Source organism: Elephas maximus, chromosome 3 (assembly GCF_024166365.1).
Source record: "Elephas maximus indicus isolate mEleMax1 chromosome 3, mEleMax1 primary haplotype, whole genome shotgun sequence".
Lineage (NCBI taxonomy): Eukaryota > Metazoa > Chordata > Mammalia > Proboscidea > Elephantidae > Elephas > Elephas maximus.
The window spans coordinates 13573979-13597171 of NC_064821.1; the positions used below are offsets into that span (position 1 = coordinate 13573979).

The following is a 23193-nucleotide window of genomic DNA, read 5'->3' on the forward strand; positions in this document are numbered from 1 at the left end:
ACAACAGCCCAGGGACAAGGACTGCAAGGCAGGAGGGGACAGGAAAGCTGCTAATAAGCAACCCAGGGTCGAGAAGGGAGACTGTTGACATGTTGTGGGGTTGTTAAACAGTGTCATAAAACTATGTGTAGTGTTTAGTGGGAAACTAGTTCTGTAAATCCTCATCTAAAGTACAATAAAAAAAAAGTTTTCCCATTGTACTTCATGAGACAGCACTTTTGTTGAGTGTTGCTGTTCATACACAAAGGAAGATTATGGTGAGGAATACATCCTCCCCTACTTTAATGGTCGTAGGTATTTAAGATAGATGAGGAATTTAGAAATGTAAGTTGGAAATGAGTAGGTGAATTTAGGACCATAAAAGCAAAAAAAAAAAGAAACAAAACAAAAAAAAAACAAAAAACCCAGTGCCCTCAAGTCGATTCTGATTCCTCGTGACCCTATAGTGTAGTAGAACAGCCCCGTAGGGTTTCCAAGGCTGTAATCTTTACAGAAGCAGACTGCCACATCCTTCTCCTATATCTATCCCAAATTCAGGAGGAAAATACAGGCACGATTCCTGGAATTACTTTGGCTCTAAGGCATACATTTTCGTCGTGATTATGTGAGAAACGATATGGCCAGTCCTGGTTGGTCTGCAGGTAAAATGTGATGTGGCTGATAAGGGATTTATCGAGATCACACAGCCAGTGTTTGTCCAAGATCTTATAGTTTGGTGATTCAACCACAATTTTTGCTACTAAAGACCATACTTAATAGATTGAAGGCTTCTTGGAACAAAAGCCATTCATATTCCCAGTGTCAGAACAGCAAATATTAGGAATGAGGACAAAGTGGGAGGCATGTGTAATAAAGAGGAGCTCTGGTAGTGCGGTGCTGAAGTGCTCAGCTGCTAAATGAAAGGTCAGTGGTTCGACCCCAAAACTAATCAAAATACTTGAGTAGATCCTAGAGGGCCAGCCACACTGTTGTTTTTGTCGTTGTTAGGTGCTGTGGAGCCGGTTCTGCTCGTAGCGACCATATGTACAATAGAACAAAACACTGACTGGCCTGCACCATCCTCATAATGGTTGTTATGCTTGAGCCCATTGTTACAGCCACTGTGCCAATCCACCTCTTTGAGGGTCTTCCTCTTTTTTGCTGACCCCCTAGTTTCCCAAGTGTGATGTCCTTCTCCAGGGACTGATCCATCCTGATAACATGCCCAAAGTACGTGAGACGTAGTCTCTCCCTCTTTGCTTCTGAGAAGCATTCTGGTTGTATTTCCTGCAAGACAGATTTGTTCGTTCTTCTGGCAGTCCACACTACAGTGTGGCAAAAAGTACCTCATCCTTTGTAATAATTATTTCACACAGAACTCTTGCTTAAATAAATGTGAAATCTGCAACTACTTAGTCATAATTCATAGTTTTGAATATAAAGAAGTAATGCTTAAATTGAGCAAATAATGTGTGGCATTTGTAATATGACTAGAGAATATGTTTCTTTTTAAACCAAATGAAATAATGTAGAATGAAGGTTATATGTGTGTATTGAATCTACTGAATGGAAGCACAAGAAAACCATGCTATTGAACATAGGAAAAAACACCTATAGACACTAAAAAGTCAAGTAGGGAGTCCCTGGATGGCGCAAATGTTAAAATTACTAGGAGAAGTTCTACTCTGCACACACATGGTCGCCATCAGTTGAAATTGACTCCAGGGCAACCAACACCATAGACTTAAGGGGCAGCTGCACATATCACTTCCAAAGTGTCCTGTTTGAGAAATCATTGCTAACTCTAATGCCATTAACGTCATCTTTTTTCTTTATACTATTTAGAATTATAATTCTTAAGATTTTTTTTCCTTAGAAGTAGTCCTTTTTTGTTCATATTACAAGCAAAGGTGATCAAGATTCTATTACCTTCAAAAGCCCCTTTGCATACTGCAGTTCCTAAAAGGTGATTTTATTTTTCTAGGTTAGTACAGCGTAAGGTTGGCATGAAATTTTTGATGTCAAAATGTTGAAATACCCACTTTCTTCTCTATAGCCTCGTAGTACGTAAATTCTCCTCCTTTTACTTACACACTGAGCCCAGGAAACTGTTACTTTATTTTTTAATGGTGTCATATGTTCATTTCATGCTAATCTTTTTTGTGTGTGTTTGGTAAAATATATATAACAAAACTTTTTCCTGTTTCAGCCGTATTTACATATATGATTCAGTAACAGTTGCTTTCACCATGTTGTGCAGCCATCGCTACTCTCAGTTTCCAAGTATTTCCATCACCCTTGGCAGAAACGCGGTGCCCCTTAAGCGTTAACTGCACTTCCTGCCTCCATTCAGCCCCGGTAACCACTAACAAACGTCAGTCTGTATGCACTTGCCTATTCTAGCTATTTCATATGAGTGGGATCGTACAATATTTGTCCTTTTGTGTTTGACTCATTTCACTTAGCGTAGCGTTTTCAGGGTTCATCCATATTGTAGCATTTATGAAAACTTCAGTTTTTTTTTATGACTGAACAATACTCCATTGTATAAATATACTATGTTTTGTTTATCCATGCATCTGTTGATGAGACTTTGGCTTATTTCTTCTTTTTGGCTATTTTGAATAGTATGCCGGTGAACGTTGGTATAAAAGTACCTTGTTGTAGTTATCTGTTGTTGTTGTTGAGTACCCTCGAATTGTTTCCGACTCGTAGCAACCCTGTAGGGCAGAGTAAAACTGCCCCATAGGGTTTCCAAGGAGTGGTTGGTGGATTTGAACTGCTGACCTTTTGGTTAGCAGCCGAGCTCTTAATCACTACGCTACTAAGACTCCTTTAGTTATCTAGTGCTGCTCACACAGAAATACCACAAGTGGGCGGCTTTAACAAACACATTTATTTTCTCACAGTTCAGGAGGCTAGAAGTTCGAATTCATTTTGCTGGCTCTAGGGGGAGGCTTTCTCTTCGCAGGCTCTGGCGGAAGGTCCTTGTCTCTTTGAAATTCTTCCGTTGGGTGATCTTCATGTGGCTTGGCATCCCCCTTCCCCCATTTCTGCTTTCTAGCTTGCTTGTTTAATCTCTTTTGTATCTCAAAAGAGATTGGCTCAAGAGACACCCTACACTAATCCTGCCTCATACACGTAACTAAAACAGCCCATTCCCAAATGGGATTATAACCATAGGCATAGAGGCTAGGATTTATAACATGTATTTTGGGCGTACACAATTCAATCCATAACATTCCACCCTTTGGCCCCCCAAAATTTGTGTCCTCGTAACATGTGAAACACATTCACCCCATTACATCATCCCCAAAGTCTTAAATCAATTACAAGATCAAAATCTCATCTTCTGAGTCATCTAAATCAAATATGGTTGAGACTTTAGGCGTATTGCATCCTCATCTGTGGAACTGTGAAATCTAGACTGCTAGTTATCAGTTTCCAAAACACAGCGGTGGAGCAGGCACAGCAAGGTAGACATTTCCATTAGAAATGGGAGAAATTGAAGGGAAAATAGGGATAATGGGCACCAAGCAAGTCTAAAACCCAACAGAAGAATTTACATTAGCTCTCAAGGCTTGAAGATAACCTTATTTTGTTTGGGACCATGTGGGCAATGTCCCTGTCCTCCAGATTCTGGGTGTTGGCTGTGCTCTCTGGATGCGGGTGTAGGCCCCTCAGCCCTGGGATTCAGTTGCACCTTCCGGGCCCACTGGGGTGGCAACTCTACTCCCTTGACTTTGGGCAGTCCCATTCTGCTAGTCCATCTCGGTGGCAACCCCACCCCCTTGGCCCCAGTAAACCCCATTCTTCTGCCCTTTGAGCATGGCAGCCCTGCCCCCTCAGCTTTGGGCATCGGGCCCATCCTCCGGAACTGAGTGGGTGAAGATCTGACTCTTTTAAACCTAGGAGGCTGTGACTCTACCCTTTGAAACTGAGGCAGCCCTGCTTCCCGTGTACCTTCCAACAGGTCTGTTGATCTTTGGATTGCTCCAGGGATGGTCCTTTTCTTAGAGGACAACAGATGTAGCTCCTTTGGCCAGTCTCCTGCCTGTAGAATTCCAAGAGGCAGACAATGTTCTTTCCTTTTGTTCTTTTTCTCTGTCCCCTTGAGTCTTAGCTGATGGGCTTTCTGCTGTGGTAGTTGGCTAGATCCATCAGTCACTGACTTAATCTCTTTTATAAAAGATTGTGTAGCCACATTCTTGGTGAAAGTTCTAGCATGCATGTCCTTAGTTTGTACGACAGAATTTTCCAAATCTTTAAGTTTTGTTTTAATTTTGCACAATTCTTTCTTAAGTCCATCTCTTTGTGCTTGCTTTTTACTGTAAGTGTGAAGGAGGTACCATGCTGCCCCTTAAGATTTTGCTTAGCAATCTCCTCAGCTAAATATGCAATTTCATCACTTACAAGTTCTACCTTCCACCAAACATTTGAACATAATTCAGACAAGTTCCTTATTACTGCATAAAAAGAATCACCCTTCTTCCATTGACCAGTCACGTTATTCATCGTTTTCTTTTAATGCCTCACCAGAAGCATGATTAATGTCCACATTTCTAGCTACATTCTGTTGCTGGTGCCATATGTCTTCTCTAAAACTGATAGAGACATTCTGTATAGCTCTCCTCACTTCATTCTGAGCCCTCACCAGAGTTGCCTTTGACGTCCATAACTGTACCAGCAGTCTATTCAAGGCAGTCTAGGCTTTTACTATTAGGTGCGTTAAAACTCTTCCAGCCGCTACGCATTAAAAAAAAAAATTTATTTCCCTGTTTTGAGTGTTTTAGCTTTGATTTGTTTTTGTGATTTCCCTATCTGGGTTGATATCTTGTTGCTCTGTCCTGTGTTCTAGTCTTGGGTTGTTATCTGATGTTATTGATTTTCTAACTGGACACTTCCTTTAGTATTCCTGTAATTTTGATTTGTTTTTTTGCAAATTCCCTAAAACTTCTGTTTATCTGGAAATGTCGTAATTTCACCTTCATGTTGGAGAGACAGTTTTGCTGGATATATAATTCTCAGCTGGCAGTTTTTTCCTACAAGGCTTTATATATGCCTTCGCATTGCCTTCTTGCCTGCGTGGTTTCTGCTGAGTAGTCCGAGCTTAGTCTTATTGACTCTCGTTTGTAGGTGACTTTTGGTTTACCCCTAGCAGCTCTTAAAATTCTCTCTTTATCTTTGGTTTTGACAAGTTTGATTATAATATGTCTTGGTGACTTTCTTTTGGGATCTACCTCGTGTGGGGTTCGATGAGCACCTTGCTGAGGTATTTTCCCATCTTTCACGATATCAGGGAAGTTTTCTGCCAACAGATCTTCAACAATTCCCTCTGTATTTTCTGTTCTCTCTCCCTGTTCTGATACTCCAATTACTCATAGGTTATTTCTCTTGATAAGAGTCCCACATAATTCTTATGGCTTCTTCTTTTTCTTAAATTCTTTTATCTGATTTTTCCTCAAATATGTTGGTGTCAAGTGCTTTATCTTCAGCCTCACTGACTTCCATTTCCTCAATTCTGCTCCTGTGACTTTCTATTGAGTTGTCTAATTCTGAAATTTTATTGTTAATCTTCTGAATTTCTGTTTGCTGACTTTATATGGATTCTTGCAGCTTATTAAATTTGTCATTATGCTTTTCTTTAATCTTCTTAAGTTCCTCTAATTATATGTCTGTGTGTTCCTTGGCTTGTTCTGTGTTTTGCCTGATCTCCTTCCTGATCTTTTGAAGAGTTCTTACATTAATCTTTTGTATTCTACCTCTGGTAGTTCCAGGAAGTTTTCTTCTTCTGGAAGATTTCTTGATTCTTTGTTTTGCTAGCTTGCTGAAGTTATCATGGTCTGCCTGTTTATGTAATTTGATATTGACTGTTTTCTCCAAGCCATCAATAAGTTATTGTATTTATTTTACATTTGCTTATTGTGTCCTAGTTTCTTGTTCTGATATGCCCAAATAGGCTGCGTGAGTGAGCTAGTTTAATTATTGGTGCCTTTGAAGCTCTAACATCCTGTCATCAGGTGGTTAGAGCTGTTTACTAGGTATATGAACCAGGAGTACATTCCTTTTTCTTGCATGGATTCAGTCAGGTGTCAGGGTAATCGGTAATCAAGTGTATGCTACAGGCTTTCACCTACAGTCTTAGACGAGCAGGGGTGATTGGTGTAGTCACAGGTATCTGGCTGCAATAGGGGTTCACACGGTGAGCAAGGCAGGGGACTGACAACAGCCTGAGTGTCTGTGAGGAAAGTGTGTCCCTGTTCCCTAGGGCGCCTAGGTAGATGGGTTTTGCAGCTGGATTGTGGGCACACAGTGCTGTTGGCTGTAAGGACTGGGAGACACCACTTATCCTTGGATCCCTGTGAGGGTTGCTAGGTGGTGTGGGTTAAACCACCAGTGCTCAGGCCCCTGAAATAGGTAGGTGAGGACTCTGCTTAATAAGCAGCGTAGTGTCAAACGTCACTAACTGTCTCTCCACCATATAGCTGAAACAGTTGAAATTAGACTTCAGGCATATACCCTGTTGTACTGTGCTAATTAGTGCATATGCTGTTGAAATGCTGCACACAGGTCTATGCAGGGGTGAAAGGCACTCAGATTCTGTGGACTGCTTATGTGCCTGTGCCTAGGCAAAGAAGCTGTTTCTGCCCTGAGTTCCCAGCTTAGAGGAGCTGGCAGATTATTTTTTCCCCGTTTGTTAATTTGTTCCTTCTCCAAGGCTGGGAGGATGGCTCAGGATGTGCAACAGGTCCTACTTCCTGCCCAAGAAAAATGGCTATCACTGAAGCCAGCTCAGGACCCAGTGTAGAGTGGAGGGGGTAAGTTAAATGGGAGAGAGTTTTTTCCAAAGGAGTTTTTTGGTCCATGCTGTAGATTAAATGTAAGTACTTATCTTTTGCTGAGAAGGCTGCTTTTCACTGATTCTGGTGACGTGAGTGACCTCTCTGTAGCTTGGTCTCTCCCGATGTAGAAAATGCATCCTGATCTGCACTCCTTGGTTACCTGTGCTCGCGCCAGCGCATCCAGCCTGCAGGGTGCCAGTTCCCACTGGGATGGGTCCGGCAACTCGTCACTGCTTCTGAACTGTCTCTCCCTCCCCCTGCCGCTCGGTCCAATTCCTCAACTTTGCCTTTGATGTTTAGGGGTCCTAGATCATCATATATAATCGATTCCCTTGTTTTTGGGGGGTCTTTGTTGTAAGAGGGACCACCAGAAGCATCTGACTACTCCGCCATCTTGGTCCCACCTCTCATTACCTAATTCTAAAACCCTTTCTACATTTTAGGTATTTGTTACAGCAGCACTCCACTTTGTCTCCTCCTGTCTCCACGTCATCTTAAGAACTCCTTGAGCCTTATTCCCAGAAGATATCTTGTTAGGGCGTTAGCTGATTATCCCTTCTCCAAAGAATATTTGCAGTTCAATTGGGATCTTGGGAAGAATGGAGAATCTTCACCGCTTAAGGAATGCATCTCTATGTGTGAAATTGAGGCCCAGTGAAATGCTGGTGGAAGAATTGTTTTGGGTGGGATCAGGCTTCCTGGGGGCCCCATGTCATGAAGCACACTACATTTTTTAAAAACTTTGAATGATGTGAAGATTTTTCTTGCCTTTCAGTCTTTGCATCAGGTATTTTCTCTGATTAGAGGAAAACTTAACTATAGGAATCCGACAATACTTATAATTCAGGTCTCACTTCAAAGTCACCTTCTCAGAGAGTGCCCTTCCTGCCACCTTAGGTTGACCTTAATCATGTAAATACAACCAAATAGAATTGAATGTTACCTTCGCTTTTACAAGCCCTGTAGCCTATGTGGGAAACCCTGGTGGCATAGTGGTTAAGTGCTATGGCTGCTAACCAAAGGGCCGGCAGTTTGAATCTACCAGGCGCTCCTTGGAAACTCTACGGGGCAGTTCTACTCTGTCCTATAGGGTCGCTGTGAGTCAGGATCGACTTGACAGCACTGGGTTTGGTTTTTGGTTTATACCCTATGTGAAAGGGTTCCAGCAAACAAAAAAGCAGTGAAGCTCTGCATTGTGGTGATGGCAGCTTTCACACCCTCTGTGATATATTGGTCGCTTATATTTCTGGTGAGTCCACTAGAGCTGTGGTCCCAGTAGCTAGTTGTGGCTATTTCAAATAAAATTAATTAAAACTAAAAGAAAAAATTGAAATGGATTGACACACTGGCTACAACAGCGAGCTCAAGCATAACAACGATTGTGAAGAAGGCGCAGGACCAGGCAGTATCTCGTTCTGTTGTACATAGGGTCTCTGTGAGTTGGAACTGACTCGATGGCACCTAACAACAACAACAGAAAAAATTGAGTTCCTTAGTTGCAGTAGTCACATTTTAAGTGCTAAATAGCCACATGGGGCTAGTGACTACCATATTAGACTGTGCAGAAACAAAACATGTCTGTCTTCACAGAAAATTTCATTGGATAGTGCTGGTCAAGGGTATATACAACAGGCAATAATCTGTTTGTGTCCTCGGTGATCAGTGTTATATAGGCCAGAAAGAACAAGAAAACAAAATACAGAGTGTGTGCCCATTGATTTGCAGTCTAGTATGGAGGACAGTTTTAAATAAATAATGAAAAACCAGGGACATCTAATACCTGTAATAAAAGGACCTAACCTGAGAGTTAGGTTAGACTGCAAATTATTTAAGTGAAGATTAAAAAAATTAGTTAGATTTGGCTACATACATGGTTGAGCAGGGCTGATAACGTGAGATGGATGAGGGCAGAAAAAGTATTTCAGCTGGGGAAAATGAGTGTGTAAATCCCTGAGGGAGCAGAGCTCAGTATCATCCGTTCCTTAATGAAAGTCAGAGGCAATTGAAGCAGAGAAAACCAACTGTGGGTTGGGGGTGGTGTGAGCCAGATTGGAGGAGCCAATGGCAGCAGATTGTTTAGAACCATGCTGACTACCCTGAGTTTTTGAAGGCCAGTGAATAGCCGCTGATGGACACTCAGCAGAGATAAGTGAGGATGTATTTGAGATTTAAAACAGAGCACTCCAGTAATCCTGTGCTGCAGATAGATTTTGGAAATGTCGACTGTGAATGAATGACATCAGGCAGGAGCTTGTTATGAACAAAGTAAGGAAGAATGTGAGGAGGCCTAGACATGGAGATTGGTTGTGGCTCAGGAAAGTAGTGAATGATATAACGTAGATGTTGATGGTTCAAAGGACATCTATAAAAATGGCATGAGGGTAGCGTCCGACTTCCTCTAACACAAGGGGGAGACAGGAGAATCAAGATCAACAGTCCAAGGCTGATACCTTTGAGGTAGAGGTCAGACATGCCTACTCTCCTCACCACCTTTACCAGTTCTGACAGCAAACGTCCCTCCCATGGGACTGTCTACTTCTCTGCTTGGTTCAAGAATTCACTGGAATGGCCACGCAGAACTTACGTGCAGATAAGCGCCCAGAGGCACCCTACTCCACTAGCAAGCCCCTTGCCCAAAGGCACTCAGCCTTCTCCCTCTGTGGGCCACAAAGCCCATCACTGTGTCTCCTACTGTCCTTTCTCTGCCCTCACTGCTTGCTCTGTCTCTGTCTCTGTCTCTATCTCCTGTTTCCAGGTGCATCTCAGCACATAGATCCTGGGTCCAAAGGGCACGCTTCCTTCTCCTGGCTCTTCTTCCTTGGTGGTGACGGGATCCTCTCTCTGCTCTGGAATTGACTTTCTTTTAAGGCAAAACTGACCAGTCCCCTTGGTGGGCCACAATTGCCTTATTTGCACAGTCCCGCCCTGTCACTTGGGTAGGAGTTAGAAGACCATGGCTTAAAAGGTCACACAAAAACAATTGATCAAATCATAGCATCTCAGTCGATTGAATGCGCATTCCTTGACTTACAGGCTACAGAGCACCGAATGCTTCTCAGATTTCATGTGGATAACCTGGGGATCCCGTTAAAATATGCATTTTGATCCAGCAGGTCTGTGATGGGCTTGAAATTCTACACACTGAACAAGCTGAAAATAATTAGCATGGAAATTAGGATGTTAACTAAAATTAGTGCTTTTAGAGAAATTAATGAAAGGAAGGAAAATGCTTACAGGGGAGATTCTGGTATAAAGTCTGTGTGTGTGTGAGAGAGAGTACGTTTGCTCTGAGACCGAGAAATAAAAGAGTAGAAGTCAACTGGGTGAGGATGTGGGGTGGAAACAAAGGGGAACAGAGGCGGGAGACTGCTTCTTAGAGAAAACTTAATGATTTTCTGATTTACAGATTGATTGATTGTCGTAAGCTTGAAAGAGAAAGCATCCAGGAATCTTCCCATATTTCTGGAACACATGTGGACTGCTGGTGACATATCCTGAGAGCGAAGGAAAAAAAAAAAAATGCAAGGAGAAGAAATGTCAGTTGTAAAATCAACAGGAAAAGTGTGTTAGGTACCTTCCAGTTGGCTCCAACTCACAGTGACCCTGTGTACACCAGAACGAAACCTTGCCCAGTCCCGCATCCTCACGATTGTAGCTATGTTTGAGCTCGTTGGTGCAGCCACTGTGTCAGTCCGTCTGGTTGAGGGTCTTCCTCTTTTTCACTGACTCTCTGCTTTACCAAGCATGATGGCCTTTTCTAGGCACTGGTCCCTGCTGGGTTTTTTGGGGTCCCTGCTGATAACATGAAGTCTCACCATCCTTGCTTCCAACAAACATTCTGGCTGTATTTCCTCCAATACAGATGTGTTTGCTCTGCTTGCAGCCTATGGTATATTCAGTATTCTTTGTCAATGACGTAATTCAAAGTCCTCAATTCTTCCTTGGCCTTCCTTATTCATTGTCCAGCTTTCACATGCATATGAGGTGATTGAAAATACCGTGACTTGGGTCAGCTGCACCTGAATCCTCAGGGTGACATCTTTGCTTTTCAACAGATTTGCCCAATGCGATATGTAGTTTGATTTTTTTTTTTTAATTTTTATCGTGCTTTAGGTGAAAGTTTAGAGCTCAAGTTAATTTTTCATTGAAAAATTTATATAATATTGTTTTACGACATTGTTTACAGTCCCCACAATGTGACAGCATACTCCTCCTTTCCATCCCAGGTTCCCTGTGTCCATTCGTCCAGTTCTTGTTCCCTCCTGCCTTCTTGTTTTACGACAGGAGTTGCCCACTTGGTCTCCTATATTTGATGGAGCTAAGAGGCACGTTCCACACGTGTTGTTTTTTGTTTTATAGGCCTGTCTAATCTTTGTCTGAAAAGTGGGCTTTGGGAATGGTTTCAGTTGTGGGTCAACAGAGCGTCCAGGGGCCATAGTCTCATGGGTTCCCCCAGTCTCTGTCAGACCAGTAAGTCGGGTCTTTTTCATGAACGTGAATTGTGTTCTACATTTTTCTCCCATTGTGTCTGGGACTTTCTGTTGTGATTCCTGTCAGAGCTGTCGTTGGTTGTAGCTAGGCACCCTCTAGTTCTTCTGGTCTCAGGCTGGTAGAGTCTGTGGTTCATGTGGTCCTTTAGTCCTTTGGGCCGATACTTGTCTTAGTTTTCTTCATTCTCTTTTGCTCTGATTAGAATGTGACCAACAGATGTATCTTAGATAGCCATTCTCGAGGTTTTAAGACCCCAGACACTACTCAACAATGTGGGTTGTAGAACATTTTCTTTATGAACTATGTTATGCCAATTTACCTAGATTTCTCCCAAGATCATGGTCCCCAGCCCCGGCTACTCAGTCCCTCAAGGTGTTTGGATGTGTTTAGGAAACTTAACAGGGGTGATCCATTCCTGAAGAAAGACATCATGCTTGGTAAAGTAGGGGGTCAGCAAAAGAGAGGAAGAACCTCAATGAGATGGATTGACACAGTAGCTGCAACAGTGGGCTCAAGCATAATGATTGTGAGGATGGCACAGGACCAGGCAGTGTTTTGTTCTCTTGTACATAGGCTCACTATGAGTTGGAACCAAGTTGGCGGCACCTAACAACAGCAGGAAACTTCTGTGCTTTTGCACTGGTACAGTTGTGCTGACTTCCCCTATATGGTATGTTTTCCTTCCCTTCACCGAAGTTGACATTTGTTTGTTATCTAGTTAGCGATTTCCCTTTCCTCTCCTTCCCCACCCTCTTAACCATCAAAGAATGTCGTTTTCTGTATGTAAATATTTTCTTGAGTTCTTATAATAGTAGTCTCATACAACATTTGACCTTTCGTGACTGACTTATTTAACTCAGCATAATGTCCTTCAGATTCATCCATGTTGTGAGATGTTTCATGGATTCATGATTATTCTTTATCATTGCATTGTAGCCCATTGTGTGTATGTACGGTAATTTGTTTATCTATGCATCTGTTGATGGGAATATAGGTTGTTTCCACCTTTTTGCTATTGTGAATAGTGTCGCAGTGAACATGGATGTGGAGTGTCCCTTTGGGTGACGGCTCTTATTTCTCTAGAGCATATTCTATGACTGGAATTCCTGGATCATATGGCATTTCTATGTCTAGCTTTTTAAGGGAGCGCCATATTATTTTCCTATAGGGTTGCTATGAGTTGGAATCGACTCGACGGCAGTGGGCTTGCTTGGGTTGTATCATCTTCCAAAGTGGTTATACCATTTTACATTCTCGTCAGCAGTGCCTAAAAATTCCAGTCTCCCCACAGCCTCTCCAGCATTTGTTATTTTGTGTTTTTTGAGTTAGTGCCAGCATTGTCGGGGTAAGAAGCTATCTCAGTGTAGTTTTGGTTTGCATTTCTCTAATGGCTAATGATTGTCTTTTACCCGCCTGAATGTCTTATTGGTGAAGTGTCTGTTCATATCCTCTGCCCATTTTTTAACTGGATTATTTGCCTTTTTTTTTGTTGATATGTTACAATATCTTGTACGTTTTAGAGATTATACCGTTATCAGATACGTCACAGCCAAAATTTTTTTCCCAGTCTGTAGGTTCTCTTTTACTTTTTTAGTAAAGTCTTTTAGTGAGCATAAATGTTTAATTTTTAGGAGCTCCCAGTTAATCTAGTTTTTCTTCCAATGTTTCTGCATCGTTAGTGATTAATTGTATACTATTGATTCCTTTTTTTTTTTTTTTATTGATGCCACGTATTAGGGACCCTAGCATTATCCCTATTTTTTCTTCCATAATCTTTATCATTTTAAAATTTATATTTAGGTCTTTGGTCAATTTTAAGTTAGTTTTTGTGTATGGCATGAGGTGTGAATCTTGTTTCATCTTTTACACCTGTTGTTGTTGTTAGGTGCTGTCAAGCCGGTTCCGACTCATAGCGAGTCTGGGTACCACAGAAGGAAACACTGTCCAGTCCTTTGCCATGCTCACAATCCTTACTATGCTTGAGCCCATTGTTGCAGCCACTGTGTCAGTCCATCTCCTTGAGGGTCTTCCTCTTTCCCACTTACCCTGTACTTTACCAAGCATGATGTCCTTCTCCAGGGACTGATCCGCTCTGACAACATGTCAAAAGTATGTAAGACGCTGTCTCACTATCGTTGCTTCTAAGGAGCATTCTGGTTATACTTCTTCAAAACAGATTTGCTCTTTCTTTTAGCAGTCCAATTCAATATTCTTTGCCAACACCACAATTCAGAGGCATTAATTCTTATTCAGTCGTCGTTATTCATTGTCCAGCTTTCACATGCACATGATGTGATTGAAAATACCATGGCTTCTATCAGGCACACCTTAGTCTTCAAAGTGACATCTTTGCTTTTCAACACTTTAAAGAGATCCTTTGCAGCAGATTTGCCCAATGCAATGCATCTTTTGATTTCTTGACTGCTGCTTCCTTGGGTGTTGATTGTGGATCCAAGTAAAATGAAATCCTTGACAAATTCAGCCTTTTCTCTGTGTATCTTGATGTTGCTTACTGGTCCAGTTGTGAGGATTTTTCTTTTATGTTGAGTTGTAAATCCACACTGAAGGCCATGGTCTTTGATCTTCATCAGTAAGTGCTTCAAGTCCTCTTCACTTTCAGCAAGCAAGGTTGTGTCATCTGCATAATGCAGGTCGTTAATCCTCCAATCCTGATGCTGTGTTCTTCTTCATATAGTCCACCTTCTCGGATTATTTGCTCAGCATACAGATTGAGTAGATATAGTGAAAGAATACAACCCTGACGCACACCTTTCCTGACTTTAAACCACCCAGTATCTCCTTGTTCTGTCTGAAGAGCTGCCTATTGATCTATGTACAGGTTCCTCATGAGCACAATTAAGTGTTCTGAAATTCTCCTTCTTCGCAATGTTTTCCAGAATTTGTTATCATTCACACAGTCGAATGCCTTTGTATAGTCAATAAAACACCGGTAAATGTCCTTCTTGTATTCTCTACTTTCAGCCAGGATCCATCTGACATCAATAATGATATATCTGGTCCCAAGTCCTCTTCTGAATCCGGCCTGAACTTCTGGCAGTTTTCTGTTGATGTACTGCTGCAGCTGCTTTTGAATGATCTCCAGAAAAATTTTACTTTCCTGTGACGTTAATGATGTTGTTTGATTATTTCCCCATTCGGTTGGATCACCTTTCTTGGGAATGGGCATAAATATGGATGACTTTCAGTCGATTGGTCAGGTGGCTGTCTTCCAAATTTCTTGGCATGGATGAGTGAGCTCTTCCAGTGCTGCATCCATTTGTTGAAACACCTCAGTTGATATTCCGTAATTTCTGGAGTCTTGTTTTTCACCAGTGCCTTCAGTGCAGCTTGGACTTCTTCCTTCAGTACCATTGGTTTCTGGTCACATGCCACCTCTTGAAATGGCTGAACGTAAAGCAATTCTTCTTGGCATTCTGACTTTGTATATTCCTTCCATCTTTTTTTGATGCTTCCTGTGTCGTTTAATATTTTTCCCATAGAATCTTTCAGTATTTCAACTTGAGGCTTGAATTTTTTCTTCAGTTCTTTCAGCTCGAGAAATGCCAAGCATCTTCTTCCCTTTTGATTTTCTATCTCCAGCTCTTTGCTCATGTCATCATAATACTTCTTCTTGAGCTGCCTTTTGAAATCTTCCGTCCAGTTCCTTGACTTCATCATTTCTTCCTTTCGCTTTGAAGGAAGTTTCAGAGTGTCTTCTGACATCCATTTAGGTCTTTTCTTTCTTTCCTGTCTTTTTAATGACCTCTTGCTTCTTCATGTATGATGTCCTTGATGTCATTCCACAACTCGTGTGGTCGTGAGTCATTAGTGTTTAAGGCATCAAATCTATTCTTGAGATGGTTTCTAAATTCATGTGGGATATATTCAAGGTCATACTTTGGTTGTCATGTGCTTGTTCTAATTTTCTTCAGTTTCAGCTTGAACTTGCATCTAAGCAATTGATGGCCTGTTCCACAGTCAGCCCCTGGCCTTGTTCTGACTGATAATAGTGAGCTTTTCCATTGCCTCTTTCCACAGATGTAGTCAGTTTGATTCCTGTGTATTCTATCTGGCGAGGTCCATTTGTATAGTTGCCATTTATGTTGGTGAAAAAAGGCATTTGCGGTGAAGAAGTTGTTGATCTTGCAAAATTCTGTCACGTGATCTCCAGCATCATTTCTGTCTCCAAGGCCACGTTTTCCAACTACAGATCCTTCTTCTTTGTTTCCTACTTTCACATTCCAATCACCAGTAATTATCAATGCATCCTGATTGCGTGTTCGATCAATTTCAGACTGCAGCAGCTAATAAAAATCTTCTATTTCTTCATCTTTGGCCTTAGTGGTTGATGCGTAAATTTGAATAATAGTTGTGTTAACTGGTCTTCCTTGTAGGCGTGACAGATGTTATTCTGTCACTGACAACGTTGTACTTTAGGATAGATCTTGAAATGTTCTTTTTGACGATGGATGCAGCGTCATTCCTCTTCAATTTGTCATTCCTCGCATAGAAGACCATATGATTGTCCAATTCAGAATGGCCAATACCAGTCCATTTCAGCTCACTAATGCCTAGGATATCGATGTTTCTTCATTCCATTTCATTTTTTACGATTTCCAATTTTCCTAGGTTTCATACTTCGTATATTCCAGGTTCCAATTGTTAATGAATAATTGCACTTGTTCTTATTTTGAGTTGTGTCACATCAGCAAATGAAGGTCCCAAAAACTTGAGACCATCCACATCATTAAGGTCGACTCTCGACAGCACTGGGTTGGGTTGGGTCTACTTTGAGGAAGCAGCTCTTCCCCAGTTGTCTTTTGAGTGCCTTCCAACCTGGGGGGCTCATCTTCCAGCACTGTATCAGACAGTGTTCCGCTGCTATTCATAAGGTTTTCACTGGCTAATTCTTTTCAGAAGTAGACTGCCAGATCCTTCTTCCTAGTCTTAGTCTGGAAGCTCAACTGAAACCTGTCCGCCGTGGGTGACCGTGCTGGTATCTGAATACTGGTGGCATAGCTTCCAGCATCACAGCAACAGGCAAGGCCACACAGTACAACAGACTGAGAGACATGTAGGGGTTTATACATGTACGTTTGTCAAAGAGATTCTAATGGACTTTAGCCCTTTGTCAAATACGAACTGCTTATAGATGAATGGATTTACATCTGGGTTCTCAATTCTGTTTCCTTCATCTGTGTGTCTGTTGTTGTACAAGTACCAGGTTGTTTTGACTACCGGGGCTGTATAACAGGTTCGAAAATCAGGTAGTGTGAGGCCTCCCACTTTTTTCTTCTTCAGTAATGCTTTACTTATTTGTGGCCTCTTCCTTTTCCATATAAAGTTGATGATTTGTTTCTCTACCTCAATAAAGAATGCTCTTGGAATTTGGATCGGAATTGCATTGTACCTGTAGATTGCTTTGTGTAGAATTGGCGTTTTTGCATTGTCGAGTCTTCTTATCCATGAGCATAGTATGTTTTTCCACTTATGTAGGTGTCTTTTGGTTTCTTAAAGAAGTGTTTTGAAGTTTGCTTTGACTAGGTCTTTTAAGGCCCTGGTTAGATTTATTCCTAAGTACTTTATCTTCTTGAGGGCTATTGTAAATGGTATTGAATTGGTTCTTTCCTCTTTAAAGTTCTCCTTAATGGTGTAGAGGAATCTAACTGATTTTTTATGTTAATATTGTATCCTGCTGCTTTGCTGAAATCTTCTCATTAGTTCTAGTAGCCTTTTTATGGATTCTTTGGGGTTTTCTTTGTGTAAGATCATATCATCTGTGAATAGGGATAATTTTACCTCTTCCTTACCAGTTTGGATGTCCTTTATTTCTTTTTCTTGTCTTATTGCTCTGTCTAGAACTTCTAGCACAATGTTGAATAAGCGTGGTGATAAAGGAGATCCTTGTCTGGTTCCCAATATCAAGGAGAATGCTTTCTGTCTCCTTTTAGAATGATGTTGTCTGTTGGTTTTGTGTTCATAAATACCCTTTATTGTGTGGGGAAATTTCCCTTGTATTCCTATTTCGCTGAGAGTTTTTATCAGCAATGGGCGTTGGACTTTGTCAAATGCGTTTTCTGTATCAATTGATAAGACCATGTGGATTTTTTTCTTTAGTTTTATTTAAGTGGTGGATTATGTTAATTTTCTAATGTTGGACCATCCCTGCATACCTGGTATGCATGCCACTTGGTCATGATGTATTGGTATTATGATATGCTTTTGAGTTCTGCTGGCTAGAATTTTGTTGAGAATTTTTGGATCTGTGTTCATGAGTGATATTGGTCTGTAGTTTTCTTTTTTTTGTGGTGTATTTGCCTGGCTTTGGTGTCAGGGTTATGCTGGCTTCATAGAATGAGTTCAGGAGTATTCCCTCCTTTTCCTGTGCTCTCAAATAGCTTGAGTAGTATTGGTGTTTAGCTCTTCTCTAAAAGTTTGGTAGAATTCTCCAGGGAAGCTGTCTGGGCTAGGGCCTTTTTTTTTGCACGGGGGCGGGGGGGGCGGTGGTTATTACCTTTTCAATCTCTTCCTTTGTTGTGAGTTTTTTTTTTTCTACTTCAGTTTGTGTTAGTTTAGGTAAGTAGTGTATCTCTTGAAATTTCTCCATTTTCTCTAGGTTTTCAAATTTGCTGGAATATCATTTGATTTATTGACTGCTGCATCCATGGGCATTGATTGTTGGTTCTGGTAAAGTGAAATCCTTGAGAACTTCAATATTTTCAGTATTATCATGATGTTGCTTATTGGTGTAGTTGTGAGGGTTTTTGCTTTCTTTATGTTGAGGAATAATCTGTACTGAAGGCTATATTCTTTGATCTTCATCAGTAAGCATTTTAAATCATTTGCTTTCAGCAGCCAAGGTTGTGTCATCCGCATATTATAGGTTGTTAATGAGTCTTACTCCAGTCCAGTCTCATTCTTCTTTATATAGTCCAGCTTGAATTATTTGCTCAGCATATATACTGAATAAGTATGGTGAAAGGATACAACCCTGTTACACACCTTTCTTGACTTTAAACCATCCAGTATCCCCTTGTTCTGTCCAAACGACATCCTCTTGGTCTTTGTATAGGTTCCTCAAGAGCACAGTTAAGTGTTCTGGGATTCCCATTCTTTGCAGTGTTAGCCATGATTTGTTATGATCCACAGAGTCAAATACCTTTGTATAGTCAATAAAACACAGGGTAACACTTTTCTGGTATTCTTTGCTTTCAGCCAAGATCCAACTGAAAAATACTGATCACCTATTACAGTACCATAAATGAATGAAAATTAACAAATTAAACAAAGCACAAAGGAAAAATTTTTACTGACATAATTAAAAATCAATAACACAATGAGTTCATTGACAAATTTGAGAAAATATATCTTTCCTGAAAATTTGCGTATGTTGATATCAAAATAAAGTGTGTGTGTTGCTCTACAAGGTGCGAAGTTCAGTAGGAGAACCATCAACCTCAACTTTGGACCTCTGGATCCCTAGAGGAAATCAGGTTCATGTTTTCCAGCCAGGCGAGGCCAGGTGCTTCTCATGCTCTGGTATGAGTAAATCCCTCTGCGTGTGATTGTGTTTCCAGAAGGAAGAGGCCTGTGTATCTGTGTGAAGAATAAAATTGTGTGCTCTGGAAGCCTGGAGCTTGTTCTGTGTTAAATGGAAATGCTCTCAGGGTGGAAGATTACCTTGAGCCTGGAAGGAACCCCTGCCCAGGGAAAGAGCCATAGGCCAAGAAGCCATCACTCCCTCCTTACTTAACACTGTCTTCTTTCATCTTCTTCCGTTTCAGGTCTCAGGTGTGGCACAGGGAGAACTAGCCAAGTCTAGGCACCTGGGGACCGTGGGTGACCATCTTGCACGTCTGTAAATCACAAGTAAGGATTTCAACTGCTCTAACTGGCTGCATGGAGCAAATATTATTCGTCTGCCTCCAGGCTTCCCAGTGACCTTGCTTCCACTTGTATCCCTCTTACCTTAAATGGCTTCTAGGGCTTAGAGAGGACATTCATTTATACTTCCAAAAGCTGGAGCAAGAAAATGGTGAGTACTGCAGAGAGCTGGATTCTTGCTGTGAGAGAGTGAGGCTTGGTGGGAATTGTTTGGGGACCATCTGTGTGCTGCAGGCCCTATGATTCCTCAGTGAGGTAAAAAGGCGATAGAGGAGACTAAGGGACTGAGCCCTAGGAGGCATCCTAAGGCCCTGCTTCACTGTCCCTGGACACTTCATCTGTACATATGTAGGTTTTCAAGGTTTGGATGCTTGTGGTCAACTCTTCATGTGACTCTCAGAGCTGCCACCATGGGGCATTACCATCCCACCCTAGGCCTTGGTGCTCTATGTTGAATGACAGTCTCCTGACCGGAGTCTAAAGACAGAGCAGCTCTGGCTGAGAAGGCTGAGACCTAGGCCCTCTAGAGCCATCCTGTCCCATCACTGCTAACAGTGTTCTTGGTTTCCCCCAAGCACTGCAGCCTTTTCAGTGCAGTTCTAACACTGTATACTCCACTCTGACATGGTGTGATGGAGTAATAAGGAAGGAGAGTGTTTGTGGGGGAAGGCACTGACTGTTTATGGCGTCCTACGTGGGACTTGATACTTTCAGGCCCTCACCAAAGGTGTGAACCTGGACATACTAAGTCCAGCTGAATCATGTGTGGGTCTTTAGCCCCATCTTTTTTTTCAGTGGGGAAAGCTTTTACCTTGAGGCTTTCAGGTGTGTGGAGAGCATGAGTCCCCAGTGTAGGTCCTTGTCCTCCCACCTATGCCGAGAGTTGGTATTTATTCCCTATAATTTTTGACTGCTCTCCATACTGTTGTATTGAAATTTAAAATTGAAGCGTTCTCTTTTGCTAGACAAGTGCAACATATGAGATGTGTGTATTTAAGTTCTTAGGTTTACAATTTCTACTTGAAAAAATTTCTAGATCATTTGGTGTATTTCTATTGAGAGTTTTTCAATTTAATGGATATAAAATTCTCAAACACAGAGGAATGCCTATTTTGTTGTAAAAGTTACTCTAAAGCTTATGTAAATCTTCGGAAACTTGTTAAGGACTCCTATTATGTTTAACCACCCCCCAAAAAACCCATTGCCATTGACAAGTCATGGCAAGACCATCAATGTTAAATATTTTAGCCAAGATAAAGTGGGCATACAAACTCTGATATCCCTGGTTACTGTGTTTGGAAAGAAAGCTCTAGTTTATAGTTTTGTGACTTATACAAGTGTATTAGACCACTTAATGACAGTTGAGTCATGAATGATTAAATTCACAGTTTTATTGTTAGAAATGTGAATTCCTAGTATAATGAAAACACTCCATATTTTATTTCATTTTTATCATGTTTAAAAGTACAATGTATTTTACTGAAATGGTGTTTTTCCAACAGATAGTAACTTCAAATTTAAAACTTAATATAAACTTTAACAGCATGTTTTATGAAGACTTGCTGCTATTCTTTCCTCATCCAGCCCTTTCCTCTTCTGCCAGCTACCTTTAAATAACCAGCTTTATTTTTTCCTGAAGCATCTTACAAGTGTTTATGTCAAAGCAAGCAAATATAAATAAAAAGTTTTTATTTCCCCTACTTTGTTATGCAGAAGGTAGCATGGAATTTATACAATTTTTTTAAAATAATTTTTATTGTGCTTTAAGTGAAAGCTTTCAAATCAAGTTTGTCTCTCACACAAAAAGTCATATAGACCTTGCTACACACTCCCAATTACTCTCCCCCTAATGAGACAGCCCGCTCTCTCCCTCCACTCTCCCTTTTCATGTCCATTTCGCCAGCTTCTAACTCCCTCCACCCTCTCATTGCCCCTCCAGGCAGGAGATGCCAACATAGTCTCAAGTGTCCACCTGATCCAAGAAGCTCACTCCTCACCAGCATCTCTCTCCAACCCATTGTCCGGTCCAATCCATGTCTGAAGAGTTGGCTTCGGGAATGGTTCCTGTCCTGGGCCAACAGATGGTCTGGGGGCCATGACCACGGGGGTTCTTCTAGTCTCAGTCAGACCTCCTCCATTGTGGAGGATTTGGGGTCTTCATCCCAATGCTCTCTTGCTTCCTCAGGGGTTCTCTGTTGTGTTCCCTGTCAGGGCAGTCAGTGGTTGTACCCGGGCACCATCTAGTGCTTCTGGTCTCAGGATGATATAGACTCTGGTTTGTGTGGCCCTTTCTGTCTCTTGGGCTCGTAATTACCTTGTGTCCTTGGTGTTCTTCATTCTCCTTTGATCCAGGTGGGTTGAGACCAATTCATGCATCTTAGATGGCTGCTTGCTAGCGTTTAATACCCCAGACGCCACCCTTCAAAGCAGGATGCAGAATGTTTTGTTAATAGATTTTATTATGCCAATTGACTTAGATGTCCCCTGAAACCATGGTCCCCAGACCCCTGTCCCTGCTACGCTGGCCTTTGAAGCATTCAGTTTATTTAGGAAACTTTTTTGCTTTTGGTTTAGTCCAATTGTGGTGACCTCCCCTGTATTGTGTGCTGTCTTTCCCTTCACCTAAAGTAGTTCTTATCTACTGTCTAATTAGTGAATGCCCCTCTCCCATCCTCCCTCCCTCCCCCCTCTCGTAACCACAAAAGAATGTTTTCTTCTCAGTTTAAACTGTTTCTCAAGTTCTTATAATAGTGGTGTTATACAATATTCGTCCTTTTACAAATAATTTTACTCAGCATAATGCCTTCCAGGTTTCTCCATCTTATGAACTGTTTCAGAGATTCCTCACTGTTCTTTATTGATGCGTAGTATTCCATTGTGTGAATATACCATAATTTATTTATCTGTTCATCCGTTGATGGGCACCTTGGTTGCTTCCAACTTTTTGCTATTGTAAACAGTGCTGCAGTAAACATGGGTGTGCATATATCTGTCCGGGAATTTACACAATTTTTATTGTGCTTTAAGTGAAAGTTTGTAAGTCAGTCTGTCACCCAAAAACTTACATACACCTTGCTACATACTCCCAGTTGCTCTCCCACTAATGAGACAGCCTGCTCCCTCCCTCCACTCTCTCTTTTTGTGTCCGTTTCGCCAGCTTCTAACCGCGTCTATCCTCTCATCTCCCCTCCAGGCAGGAGATGCCAGCATAGTCTCAGGAAGCTCCCTCCTCACCAGCATCCCTCTCCAACCCATCGTCCAGTTCAATCCCTGTCTGAAGAGTTGGCTTTCGGAATGGTTCCTGTCCTGGGCCAACAGATGGTCTGGGGGCCATGACCACTGGGGTCCTTCTAGTCTCAGTCAGACCATTAAGTCTGGTCTTTTGAGGAGGATTTGGGGTGTGCATCCCACTGCTCTCCTGCTTCCTCAGGGGTTCTCTGTTGTGTTCCCTGTCAGGGCAGTCATCGATTGTACCTGGGCACCATCTAGCTGTTCTGGTCTCAGGCTGATGTAGTCTCTGCTTTCTGTGGCCCTTTCTGTCTCTTGGGCTCGTAATTACCTTGTGTCATTGGTGTTCTTCATTCTCCTTTGATCCAGGTGTGTTGAGACCAATTGATGCATCTTACATGGCCACTTGCTAGCATTTAAGACCCTAGACGCCTCGCTCCAAGGTGGGATGCAAAATGTTTTCTTAATAGATTTTATTATGGCAATTGACTTAGATGTCTCCTGAAACCATGATCCCCAAACATCTGCCCCTACCACGCTGGCCTTCAAAGCAGTTTATTCCGGAAACTTCATTGCTTTTGGTTTAGTCCAGTTGTGCTGACCTCTGCTGTATTGGGTGTTATCTTTCCTGTCACCTAAGGTAGTTCTTATCTACTGTCTAATTAGTGAATGCCCTTCTCCCATCCTCCCTCCCTCCCCCTTCTCATAACCATCAAAGAATATTCTCTGTTTAAACTGTTTCTTGAATTCTTTTAATAGTGGTCTTATA

General features: G+C 41.7%; 2 protein-coding genes across 2 annotated transcripts in view; both read left to right on the plus strand.

Annotated features, from left to right (window-relative positions):
* Positions 1-23193, plus strand: part of ZNF558 (zinc finger protein 558) — a 386595-nt gene that overhangs the window by 132124 nt on the left and 231278 nt on the right. The gene's annotated exons all lie outside the window — the stretch shown is intronic.
* LOC126074016 (zinc finger protein 883-like) overlaps positions 1-23193 on the plus strand; it is a 66316-nt gene that overhangs the window by 905 nt on the left and 42218 nt on the right. The window contains exon 2 of the mRNA XM_049881357.1: positions 19097-19347. Coding sequence (XP_049737314.1) covers positions 19345-19347 — 3 coding nt within the window. The 5' untranslated portion in view covers positions 19097-19344. The remainder of the gene's footprint in view (positions 1-19096; positions 19348-23193) is intronic.